The sequence below is a fragment of the Fringilla coelebs genome (assembly GCF_963513975.1).
Source record: "Fringilla coelebs genome assembly, chromosome: 7".
Classification (NCBI taxonomy): domain Eukaryota; kingdom Metazoa; phylum Chordata; class Aves; order Passeriformes; family Fringillidae; genus Fringilla; species Fringilla coelebs.
This window is the reverse complement of record NC_140035.1, coordinates 11478300-11491226: the sequence shown is the minus strand read 5'-3', so window position 1 is coordinate 11491226 and position 12927 is coordinate 11478300. Positions and strand designations below refer to the sequence as shown.

At 41.6% G+C, this 12927-nt stretch overlaps 1 protein-coding gene across 11 annotated transcripts in view; it reads right to left on the bottom strand.

Moving 5' to 3' along the window:
- CLASP1 (cytoplasmic linker associated protein 1) overlaps positions 1–12927 on the bottom strand; it is a 164999-nt gene that overhangs the window by 107497 nt on the left and 44575 nt on the right. For 10 of the 11 annotated variants that reach the window (XM_084209512.1, XM_084209508.1, XM_084209517.1 and 7 more), the window contains exons 5-8: positions 12777–12868; positions 12617–12692; positions 9900–9997; positions 8513–8580 (exon numbers count right to left, since the gene is read on the bottom strand). In XM_084209512.1, coding sequence (XP_084065638.1) covers positions 8513–8580; positions 9900–9997; positions 12617–12692; positions 12777–12868 — 334 coding nt within the window. Of the gene's footprint in view, positions 1–3490; positions 3616–8512; positions 8581–9899; positions 9998–12616; positions 12693–12776; positions 12869–12927 lie in introns of those variants that run through there. The other variant, XM_084209509.1, reaches the window with a different exon arrangement.

The following is a 12927-nucleotide window of genomic DNA, read 5'->3' as shown; positions in this document are numbered from 1 at the left end:
CCACAGCATGTTAAAACTGGATATACCATCTGTATTAGTAAGTCTTCCTCAGAAATGGGCTCAGCAGTCTTACCTCATCCAGCCTAAGGTCAACGATCTGAAAACAAAAAGAACCTAGGTTCAAGAAGACCTTCAATCTTCTGAGCACTTGGTCTCAGGTTCTTTAGAAATCAACCAGGTGCTCTTCATTCTAGACTCTTTAATAAAGCCTCACAGTTATGAAAGCGGCAGCTACAATATACAAGGACAGGGATGTTATTTGTTGCTGTTAGGAGAAACAGGTTTCATGTACTTCTGTTACCCATAAAAGACTATCCTGTATTTCACCAATTACCAGAGTGACTGCTGTCCTCAGAGGCTGCTAATTACAGCAGCTAAACCCAGTCCATTTGTTACACACTCAACCTGAAAATAAATCTCATCAAATAAATGAGAGCAGCAGCACAGAATTTATCATAGTGCTCCACAAGAGGTGCAAGAAATTTCATCTCTTCCCTAAGCAGTCTTTGGCCACCACTGAGGCAGCTGATTAAGGACAGCAACTGAATTCTAACTGGGACAGTGATTCTATATAAAAACAGCCCAGAGCATTCATTTAAAAGTAGTTATTAGGAGACTACTCTCCAGCACCCAGCCAGCATACAGAAAGGAAAAAGACAGACACCTACTCCTCCATCACTTTCCTGGAAACTGAACTATTTGTGACCCTCAGGCAAGGACTTCTACGCCAAGAACAATTTTGTAATTATTGTCATAGGAGCAGAAAGTTTGTGATACCTTCACTTGCGCTCACAGAAATACTCAACTATATACTCCCAACAAGTGTTGAAGTCAGCGTGTGTGAAACACAAACACAACCCAAATAAACTTCACAAATCTGCACAGTGTACAACCATGGGATACTTTTTACTCCCACCAGATTGCCCTTCAGTGTGCCAGTCTTCCTCTATGATATTTGAATAGCTTGTACTCCTATCTCAGAGAATTGCTGAGAATTAAAAGGCTGACTTAAAATCACTGCTATGTTGACAGTGATCAATATGTGTGTGTACAGACATATGTATGAATCATCCTACTAATGAACTTGCCCCTGGAAGATTCTGTGTACCATAAACAAAGCTAAGTGATCAAAACCATAAGATTTAGTTAGTCCTTTCATGTAAAAATGTCACTGGAGTTAATACTGCTCCAGCTTTGACTGCAAGCTCTTTCTGACAGAACAACTACAAAGGAGAGCCAGCTGGGAAAAACAGCACAGGAAAATACCACTAAACTGGTGCAAAGATTTTAAAAACAATGACCACTGCAAATTTAAGGCTTTGTTTTAGAGGTGAAACCAACCTGACACCAAAACAAGTGAAAGAATTTCAAAGAAAAGGTCACAGCAGAGAAATCAGCAAACTACTAAGCATTCCTGAATTGTGATCATCTCCACAGCTGTACCAGATGTGACTGCAGTTTCCTTGGGAGGGAAGGATGTAGGATTTTTCATTCTAATTCTTTATGAACACTGGACTTAAATTCATACTTGCCATGTGTTCTAGGTTGCATGTGTTTCCTGAGGCAACCACTGAGTTTGCTCAGATACACATGGTACTTTACCAGTGGGTAAGAAGAGAAGAGGCCCTGCATGAAGAAATTCATCTCCATATATGCAGGACCTTCATGTGTTTAACTTCCATCAGTAATAATGGAATGGTGCACATTAATCTTTTACTCATGAAGCCCACACTAAACAGCAGCATCTCATCCTTTAACTGCCCACTCCCTCAGCCTGTATTTTATACATGTCTGTAAGTGATGTTGGTAGTAAAGTGGTTCTGCTTAATTACACCAAAGCTTTGCCAAAGAGCATTTGTGTGTTCATATAAAACCATCAGGCTTAGGGGAAGTGATGACACAACCAGAGGAACTCTGGTCTTCCTTGCAAGGAAATCCTGGATCAAGGTACTTGGATTCAATCCAGAATTCACAATACACTAACAACTTACACACGTACTTTTCTTCTGACATTTGCTACTACTACAGTTCAGACAACCAGCAGTGACCTGGAGGTCAGACATTTCCCAACTGATAAGATCAGCTAGACCACTGCCCCAGGCTCTTCATTCCACCAGCTGATCTTTTAAAGCTGAGAAGTTCCCAGCAGGATGAAATCATCACACTTCATTGACAACAACAAATACATGCTTGCTTTCTGCAATAAGCAATGAAGCACATTAATTATTTAACACAATTCTGACTTTGGAAAAATCATGGATTATTCTCAGCTCCTCTTCTGAGAGAGAGGAGGAGCCAGAGTGCAAAGGTCTCTCAGCTGTAGACGGTGACACTATCCACAGGTGATGCAGTTCATGAGAAGAACCAGCCCAGACAGGTTTCTGTATTAATTTCCTGGCATTGGGAGGCATTTACTGATGGTGAACAAGGAACACCACATATATGCATCCACTGCTTCCTCTGAAAATACATGCAGTAATTGCCTTGGAAAACAGTATTCCAAAAGCATAAAATAAAGATCTGTCCATAGAAATGGCACATATTGTAGCATGCAGTATTCATTGCACAGCATTCAGTTTGCCCAGGAGATTTCCACATTCTGTTACAAAAAAAAGCTGCCAATTAACTCATACCTTGAGACAGTAAATAGCAATACAAACCCAAGGTTTACAGAATTGATACCGACTGACTCAGATTCCCTAAAATTAGTCTACTACATCCACAGTATAGGAAGGATTTCAAAAAGACAACGGGTACACTGAATCGAGAGAAAAGGGGGAAGAAAGAAAATGCAGCTTTTACAAAGATGGCTAACAGAAATCATCTCCTCTGAAAGCTCAGATGAAAAGCATAGGCTTGTTACGTATCAAAAATAAATACACTATATGCTTCCCTCCTGTAAATTAAATCTTCACAGGTGAACAGATACAGAGCTCTTCTGCCCTTCCATTTCACCAAGTCCCAATCCAGCCTCACCGACTACCACAGACATCCTGTTACAGAAATGCAGTTAAAACACAAAAATACAGGTTAAAAAAAAGTGATAACTCTATTTGGTACATTCTTGCAACTGTGATTCAATGCTAATTCAGAAGTACTCATAACCAATTTAAATAATCTTCCCAACTGATACTGCAGAAGGAAACAGTTAGGAAATGGAAGTCTCAATGATCACTCAAAAATAACACAGACCAGCAGGGTTTCTGAAAATTCATGTCCTTCACCTCTCTCAACCTGTTCTGGTCCCCTCATATGCACACATTCTTTTTCTTCACCCCATCAAACAGACCATTTATCATATTTTATATAATCTTAAACTGAGCTTGATGACACCAGGCTACAGATGCTTACAGGCTATTTTTTTTAAGTTCCACTTTTACTGCAAGATTGCTTCAGTCTCAACACACATTAAAAAGAAACAGAGCAGTGGAATACTCAGACATTAACAAATAAACACATCCATCCGTGTGGCACACTCATTAGCACCTACCTTTCCCTGTAGTCATTATTCTCTGCAGTGCTGGGGAGCTGCTGGAGAAGGGCACTGTGCTGGGGAGCAGCCGTCTCTCAGTACATGTTTCTCAGCAACTTGATCACCAGCAAACTCGCCAGCCTCCTACACCACTTTGCTGTGTGACCTAGCAGGCGATTGCCACCTCTCCTCCAAAATAAAAGCCTGTTCAGCATGCAGCTGAGCTCCATGTGCCCCCCTGTGCCTGCTTGCTCACACCCCTTCCCTTCTGCATTTGAGAATTTCAGCAATATGCTTATTTACAAAGCTGTTAAAAAGGGAGCAGAGCTCCTCTTGTCCATTTATACCTTCCACAAGGATGCACTATCAATTAATGGTGTTCATTCAAACATCACTCAGACTGCTCTCTCTCAGCCCACACAGGTGAAGAGGCATTTATTTGCTTTTTTCATGCTGAAAATGCTGAGTCAATGAAACCAATCTTGTTTCAGTTTGTATTCCAACTTGAGAACTGTATTAATAGTGAGCAAGCCATAATGGAAATTTAATTGCACAAGGAGGTATGAATGCAAAAAAGCACAGTGCAGCATTTACTGGTTCAAAATATCTGGACAATTGTCACTCCTTCCCATCTGCAATTCTGCTGCTTGGATGTGTGTTGACAAACAAACAATATTCCACCCTCAGATGGGCAGCACCACTTGGCAAATGTAGATGGTTTTCCTTCATATAATAAATATGAAAATAGTTTCCAGTGACTCAGCTTTATTACCAGCAAAAAACAGGAATCTAAAATAACTTTCATCTATTTAACTCCGAATTCACAACTTCACAAACAGAATTCATTTAGTAAATAGCATATTTGTCTTATACACCCTCCCAAATATAGAAGTAGTTCTACTGAAAAATAGCATTGCTCCCCCTTCATAAGTTTTCAGTAACTGAAATTATCATGTCTTTTATTTCAGCACTGTTTTAATTAACTTGCTTTCTCTTAGAACACACACTCATGCAGTCAGCTACCAAAATTGCATCCTCCCCTCACCTTACTCCATGAGTACCTGCGGGGGAGAGATTTCAGCTCCAGAATTCTGGCTTTGAGATCCTGCTTTGATTTCCTTCCAGCCCAAGACCACTGCCACCTCCACTGTCCCTAAATCTTGCTCTTCTGAATCAAAATTCAACATCAGCAACAAAGTTCAATGCCCTCCTTTGCCACAGGAACACCACCACAATATCCCTTCATGCACAAATATAAAAGCATCTCACAAAAATTGTGTGACTCACATCAAAAAAATGAAGGTTTGCATCGTATTAGGATAATCACAATGATGAAAAGCATAAAAACCACACCGAAACATTTTGGTTGGTCATAACTTTGGTTTGGGTCATTGATTCCTATCAGCTTGTATTTTTCAGAAGATAATTTATTTCATTCTTAATCTTTACTGAAACTTGATTATAAAGTTCTGGAGTCCAGATCTGATTCAAAGTCAACTCAAATCCATGGAAAATCTGTAGTTTCTGTAACGGCCCCTCCAGATAATACCAAGGAAACGCATACAGCATGAATTTCTTGGAGTCACTGTCCAATAGCCTCTCTCTGTATCACATCCAACTAAAGATCATCACACAATGCCACTCAAAGACAGCAGCTGACTAGCTGGCAATTACAGGCTCTTTCATGCTGAAAATGTATTTGTCCCAGGGGAATAAGGCATCTGCATAATTAGCAAAAGCAGTTACACAGAAAATAATTAGCTTGCTGAAAGCCCAAAGGGGGAAAAACTATAATTTTTGCTTCAAGAGGCTGACTAATTATATGCCAAATAACAAAACAGAGATGCACTGAGAATCATCAAGAAATCCAGCACGGATTTTAACTTCATATTCTAGCTGTAAGGACTGCTGGTAGCCTAGCAACAAGCAGCATACTTGGGCATGCCAAAACCTCCTCCGACTTAATGAAACACCTCAGATTACTATGCAAACCTCCCCCACCCCACTATGCATTTGATTCTTGTGTTACTAAATGATAAAAACAAAGCCTAGCCAAAAAAACAATCAAACAATTCAAGATAAACTCAAACAAGCACTAATGAACTACTAGAAAGATAAGCCAAAACAAAACATGAATTATTTTCAGAGACTTGAAATTCAGTTTGATTAGAGTTGACTCATTAGATTTCTTTGGGTTAGGAAAACGTCCTATTATTTTAAACAACTTTTCTAGTAGTCTATGTAAGATTTCTGTTTGTTTTTGTCTTGGGAACCACTAGATATGAAAACTTTAACAAGTTAGAGGAACTCACTAATCTCCAAAGTACTGCTGATATACAGAGAGCACTGCTGCAACTCCTTCCTTTTACTTGAATCCTCAGAGAACTGGCAGAGGTAACTGTTATCCCAAACAGCCTCAGAGCCAAGAGACTAGTTTTTACTGTGTTCCACCATTCCAGAAGCCACAGCTGCTGTCCCAGCTGTCCAGTACCACTGAGTTCTGCACTAACAGAGGTTTGACAACCGCTTTCAAGTCTCGCTGTGATTAGCACAACTCTGGTGCTCAGTTATGAGTGACCTTTCTGCCAACAGCCTGCTCTTGGTTACCCACAAGAGAAGCACATTCACATAGTCACCCACCCAACCACTCTGCCAAATTCAAAGGGTTAACCAAACTGAGCTATTTCCACTATTTCCTGAGAAAGGCAAATCTTTTGCATGTGCAATATCTATCACCATCCTCCCTGGTGACTCTGACAACTGCTGAAAGTGTCACCTTTGTTCAGAAAGTGTCAGGGACGCAAGAAACCTGACAAATTTAGCTTGTCTTTCTCTCACAGGCCACAATAAACTTGTGACTGTGGGTGAAGATAAACCTCCTTTTGCTGGCTTACACAATCTCAGAAAGATAAACTGAAAGTTGCACAGAGCTGTTGACACACAAGATAGGACGAGCATGTAACACTGTATTTGTGCTGCGCTTAGAGGGTGAGGAAGAAGCAACAAACAAGCCCATGGCACTAAGGGAAACTGAACCCTCCCCTCAAACACTCACAAAAAATGTTAATAAGCAATGTTATCATTACTAACTTCACAAATGAGAACTACTTTAATTCTGCAACTATAGAACTTATAGAACAACTTTTTCATTTCTAGGGAAGATGAAAAGGTTCTGGTAGAACTATAGGAGATCCTACACTTTGCTCTCTTTGACCCTTAACACTCCTCCACCCTCCCTTTTACCCCAGGCTACTTTTTGGTCTCGATGTTCATACAGGAGATTCCACTGAGGAGAAATCCTACCACACACACAGACTCCAGAGATTGCATCCTGCCACAGCACAAGCAAGCAGCAGGGAGAGATCAGAAGATCAGGTTAAACAGAGTGCAGAATACAGGGGTACTTGTTCTGGGAAGTACTGAAAGCTCTCCATGGAGTCAGAAGATGGGGATCATAACGTCTCAGAACCTCGATACACAAAAGGGTAAATCTTTCACTGAAACAGTGACAAAGGGGTATAAAAGAAAAAATAATTTTCAGTGAAGCCTAAAAGTAGAAGATCTGATGCTTCAGATGTAGCAATACATCTCAGATCACGAGTCTGCCTCCTAGAAACACCAAACAATAGCAATCTACATAGTACAATGATGCATCAAATTGCTTTTTCTTTCTTTGAAAGTTCATTCTATTCCACTGCTAGCAAGACGAAAATTCCACCTTAGCCTAGCCAAGCAGAAAGCAAGGAAGTTGAATCAGCAGTAAATCTGTTCCAGTTTGAGAAGGGGTTTCAGAGAAATCACCTGGAGGCTGGGAAGCTAAACAAGTTTGCTAAGGGATTAAATATTTACTCGTCCTCCCACCTATTAAAAAAGAACAAGGACATCTGTTTCCCAACTGCACTTTTTTACCCCTGTAAGCCTCATCCACCTGGACATAAAAAATAGTCCCATATTATGCAAAAGTGTAATTTTAACCCATTCCATCACAGAGGAACCCGTATCAGGTCTTCATCATTCCCAAACATACAAGATAATACATCATATTTCTGAATAATCCAAACTATAACTTCAGGATTTTCAAATCAGTTAATTTTATTGATTCTGCAGGGATGAAGTTTACTGTATTGTAAAATGGTTATGTCAAGAAGAATGGTGCCCAAAAGTGAAAAAGGGGAAAAGAGAAAACACCTCTCTGCTCTCTTGACTTTGAAGAGCATGGTGGGGATGACTGGGATATCACATCCCCTGCTCCTGGCCCTGCAGAGGGTGTGAGCTTGATAGGAACACACAGTGCTGAACTCAGGCTCTTCATCTGCTCTACTCAACTGTCAGCAGAAAGATGCATTTTCTCACCAAGAATTCTCACAAAAACCTACTGTTAAACAATACCTATAATACCTGTTAAAATTATTTCCTAGCTCATGAGCTTATCTGTAAACACAGTAATAAACACTTGTTATTACGATAAGCAAAATACTAGTCTCAGCCAAAACAGAATTAAGGCTCAGATTAAGGGTCTTTGGCTATCAGTCCTAAACATACAAAATATGCAAATTTAGTGTCCTGGTTTGGGACAGATTTGGGAGGAATCCCAGACACTTAGGAACTGCAAAATACAAACAACGTGAGCTTTAAACAGAACACTGCTGCATTATTGTGTACACTCTCTGTGCCTTTTAGGGCATTAAACTGAAAAGGCAATTCTTCTCTGAAATTATTATTTAATTCACCTTATGAACAATTTACATGCACATGGACTAGAGAACAGGAGATGTATTTCCCTAATGTAATTCAAGAGGAAAAGAAGACAGTTATAGCACCACTTCTCTTCTCAAAACTTAGGCTTCCTTCTGATACTACAAAAGGACAGCAGACAAATTAAACATCCATTTTATTTGTTGCAAAGACACTGTGTATATTTCTGAACAATCACTATTCTTGCTTCTCCTAACAGAATGCTTGCTGAATGTCCATTTGAATGCCTCACTAATTGAAAATTGCTAAAAGCACCAAACAGAGAGTACAAGCATTTCTACTCACCCACTGAAGTCTGCACCATGTTTCCAGATTTCTGGACCTCATCGAATTTTGTAAAAATTACATTCAACCTGTTTGAAAGTTAAAAAAATACACAATGAACAACTGAATTTAAATTTTAGGAATATTAGAAGTATAAAACCACTAAGGCTGGAAAAGACCTCTAAGGTCATTGAGTTCAACCTTTAACCCAGCACCATGTTTAGCAGTAAACACCATGTTTACTACTAAACCATGTCCTCAAATGCCACATCCACATGGCTTTTGAACACTTCCAGAGATGGTGATTCTACCACTTCCCCGGGCAGCCAAATTCTAACATCTTATGATCTTATAGAAGACATTTGGCTTCACTCAGGTCATCTGGAGCACTGTCAAAAATGTCAGCAGAAAATGTCAATGCAAGGAAGTTATTTTAATATTAAAAAAAAAAATCAACACACAAAAGTTGAAAGGAAAATCTGAGATATAATTGAAAATATTACATTATTGAAGATGTGATAAGGCCAATTGTAGACACATTTCCAGTTCACCACCCTTTTTTCTATCTTAACTATTCACAGCAATACCACAAAACACACCCTTGAAAACCAACTTGACACAACATTTGTCTTTGGCCCTGACACCTTCCCATTTATGTCACAGGTCTAGCAGAGCAGAAGATTCTAATCACATCTCATCATTCCTTCCCAGTGAGTTTATTACTTTAAGGCACATTGTGGGAGCAGATGTTTCCACTGCAGAACAAGAGGGAACAGTGCTGCCTCCACCTGCATGTACCCCAACTCCAAAACCCCCTCTTCCCTCGGAGCACTGACAAGCTGCCATCTACTCCATCCTCAGGGCTGCCATGCTCTGCCCTGAGCACTGCAGGCAGGATGCAGAGCAGCTTTCTAATGCACCTGAAACAGCAGAAGCAGAGGGACCTGCCTTTGATTTTGATATAAGTTTGGTTGTTTTTTGTCTGAGGTTTGGGGGCTGGGGGAGGGAAGCTGCCTTTTTTTTTTTTTTTAATAAAATCTTAAAATTTATTATTTTGTCTGTGAGCTTTTGTTGTTTATGACAGCCTAAGCTGCATAAACACAAGCTACTCTGAAGTCTCTCCTCTCACATACAGGAAAAATATTAATTCCCTTAATCTTAAATCAGTTAACTAAATATCTGTAATAATTTTTGTGGTTTTCCAAAGATGCTGTGGCATACTTGGGCAAAGGTACAGGTCTGCACAAAGTAAATCTGAGTGCTTATCAGATTAAAGAATAAAAATAAAAAATGAAACAATGTTCCTGGGAAAAGGCTCAGTCGTGAGGTTCCTGAAGTCTTCTGAAGGAAGGAAGGGAATAAAAAGCAGCCCAAAAATAGTGAAGACCTAAGGACATTCTCAACTTACCGAGACTGGGGTAATCCTTTTTTACTGAGATCAGCCCTTACACGTTCACCAACATGTCTGTAAATTTCCACAAGGCTGTTTATTGCTGCATCTCGAACCTGGATGTGAGACATGAGAGAAATCAATCATCTTTACAATTTAAATTAATAAACCCCTAATAAGTCCTAACTTAGAGAACTAAATTTGTCTATTTCTCAGCAACAGCTGCCACTACACATTACCACACAGTCCATGAAGGAGCTTCCAACCCTGCCTTTCACATGTTAACAGTATCAGCAGGTAATTGAATTGAAAAAGCAGTGAAGGTGTAAGATGAAAGGCTTCATGCAAAAGGAACTTGGCTGTCTTTGCCAAACTCCTCCCACTGTATACAACAGGTACATTTACTGGATGAAAAAAAGATAGAGACACAAACAGACCTTATATTATTAAGATATTATCAAATAAACTGATTTTTAATGCTGTCTTAAAAAATTCTATTTCTATGTTGATAACAAAACAGGGAGGAAGGGAGGAATCAATCACCTGAGTCACCATGAATTTTGCATATTTTCCAAACTGATTTGCAAGAAATTGCTGAGCACATCCTTCCTTCCAGCCAACAGAAGAGACATAAATCTGATTAAAGTGTCACCTTTCTGTACTTAAACCCTTCCTCGAGTAGACACAGCAGGGAGAGAAGGTAAACAAACTGCTCTGCCTACAGAAACACTGACTGTACACTTCTGCTTCTCAGAAGATGGCCCAGCAGCTACCCCCACATACACCCCAGGAGTAGACATGGAATATCCTGAGACACAAGCTAGAATTGCCTGTAGGTGGGAGTCAAAGGGCAGGCACACATCCCCAACACTTGACTCACCCACCTCTCCTCGTTCTCCTGCTCTGCAGCCTGCCCGCTCAGCAGGTCCCTGCCAGCCTCCAAACCCCTCCTGCTCTCATGCCAGCCCTTACTCAGCACTCCTGCCTCTCTCCTCCTGCCCATCAGCCCAATTTGCCACCAATGCTGCCGGGCACAACAGTCTGTGGGTACTCTCTGGTGCCCCCAGTTTCTGGGTACATGGACCCCAACCCAGCCTGAGCACAGCAAGGATTGCCTCTGTGTGTACAGCTAAGCAGAGACACAGCTGCAGGACTGTAAATCCCAAGGAGCAAGGCAAGGAGCCCCCACCATCATACTTGGTTTACTCTACCACAGCAATAATAAAGCTTTAGTAATTTTATTTTTGAGAAAATGATCAGAGTTTAATTACTGTTGCCACACCAGATGCACATTGGGTTACAGTCACATCAGCTGAAAACAACTAAAGCACTCTTTCTGAAAAGGGCTCTGATGGAACAGCTTTCACATCCACAACAAAAGAAAAACTGGACTTGACCTGGAATTGTTTCTCCCCTCTCTCCAAGAGAGGGCAGCAGCGACCGAGCCCAGCAAGTCTCCCGGGGCTCAGGAGGCACCAGCGGCACAGCAGCAGCTCCAGGGGAGCCCAGGACCAGCCCTGCCCCAGGGCAGACACTGTTCCACCCAGAGCCACTGTCACAGCGACTTCTGTCTGACCAATTCAGGCACAGGCTTTCTGGGGATGAGGGACCAGACCCAGGAAAAATGGAAAGAGATCAGCCTTGTTTCCCCCTGCAGCTGGATACAGGACAAGGAGCTGTGCCAGGCACAAGGAAGAGGTAGCACAGAAGGAAAATGTCTCAGCGCCCTCACCAACTTTCCAGTTAATTCAACAGCTCACCTATGGCAGGACCAAGGCACATGTGTGCTTAGCAAGTCCAAGCCATAAGCCCAGGATTTCCTTGGAGGATAACAGCTTACTTAGTCCCAAACTCAGAACTACAGAGGACCCTGAACATTAAATTTCTTGGAGAAATGGTTTTACCATCCTGCACTGGCACAAGCAGCAAGGGAAGGCTGCTTCACTCTCAGTCCTCCTCTTAGCAAGGAGAGACCCTGACAGCCACGGAAATCTGGTCAACTTCCCAGAGCAAACACAAACCCATTCTCCAGCTGGACACCCCACACCTCCTTCCAGCTGAACACTCTCTTCAGACCTGGATCACAGATGTGTCACCCAGGGCGGCAGAACAACCAACAGCATTATTCAAAAACTGCTAATCCACATTACACAAGTGTTTGAATGCTACTTCTCCACCTCCCTCTTCCCACTAACCCCATATACTTGCATCTAATCCCAAACATGACAAAAAGCGCTTAGGAGCAACAGATTTTATTCCACTTGCATTTTCATTGGGTTGCATTGCTGATTCAAGGTCCTGGTACAGGTATTCTTCACCCCTATTCAGAAACTGCCTGTACAACTTCCGGCAGTGCACATGGCCAGGCTGTCTGACTGGCCCCGTTTGCCCTCCCTGCCCAGACTGGTTTCTCCCTGAAGGTGAGGGGTGCTGCACTGAGCCCAGAGGGATCCCTGCACCCTCCCCTGTATTCAGGCTCCAAGGCACAGGAATTCTCTTCCCACAGAGGTTTCCCTCTTCTGTTCATCTCACCTGCAGATTCATGTTGTTCTGCTGAACCCTTGGAGTAACTGATATGCTGGCTTGGACATACTTCAAATTATACCTCTCCAACACCAGCCAAAGGTTCTGTGTGCACAGCATTGTTCAGAGCTCGCCACCAGCAGCACAATTAGCTCATTTACCAACAAGGCAACCAGCACAACCTTTAGATGTGACTCACAGCAAAAGCTCACCTGGCTGTTTGGATCTCCAAGTAAGTTACATATATGTGGCACTATCTTACTCAGTGTTAAACTCTGAGCTCCAGATCTGGGAATAAAGAACAAAAAGCACCATTATGAATCAGAGCAGGCTCATGTACACAACACAGGTTTGCAGAAGGTTCTGACTTACGCATTGAGTGTTGCAATAAGGCAGAGGCAAATCCCTTCTCTTGTCCGAAAATTCTTGTGTTTGAATCCTCCCAGCATCCTGTCCCACACGTACTGAGGAAGACAGGAAAGAGAAAAAAATGAGACGGGGTAAGAAACAGATTCTGTCTTCC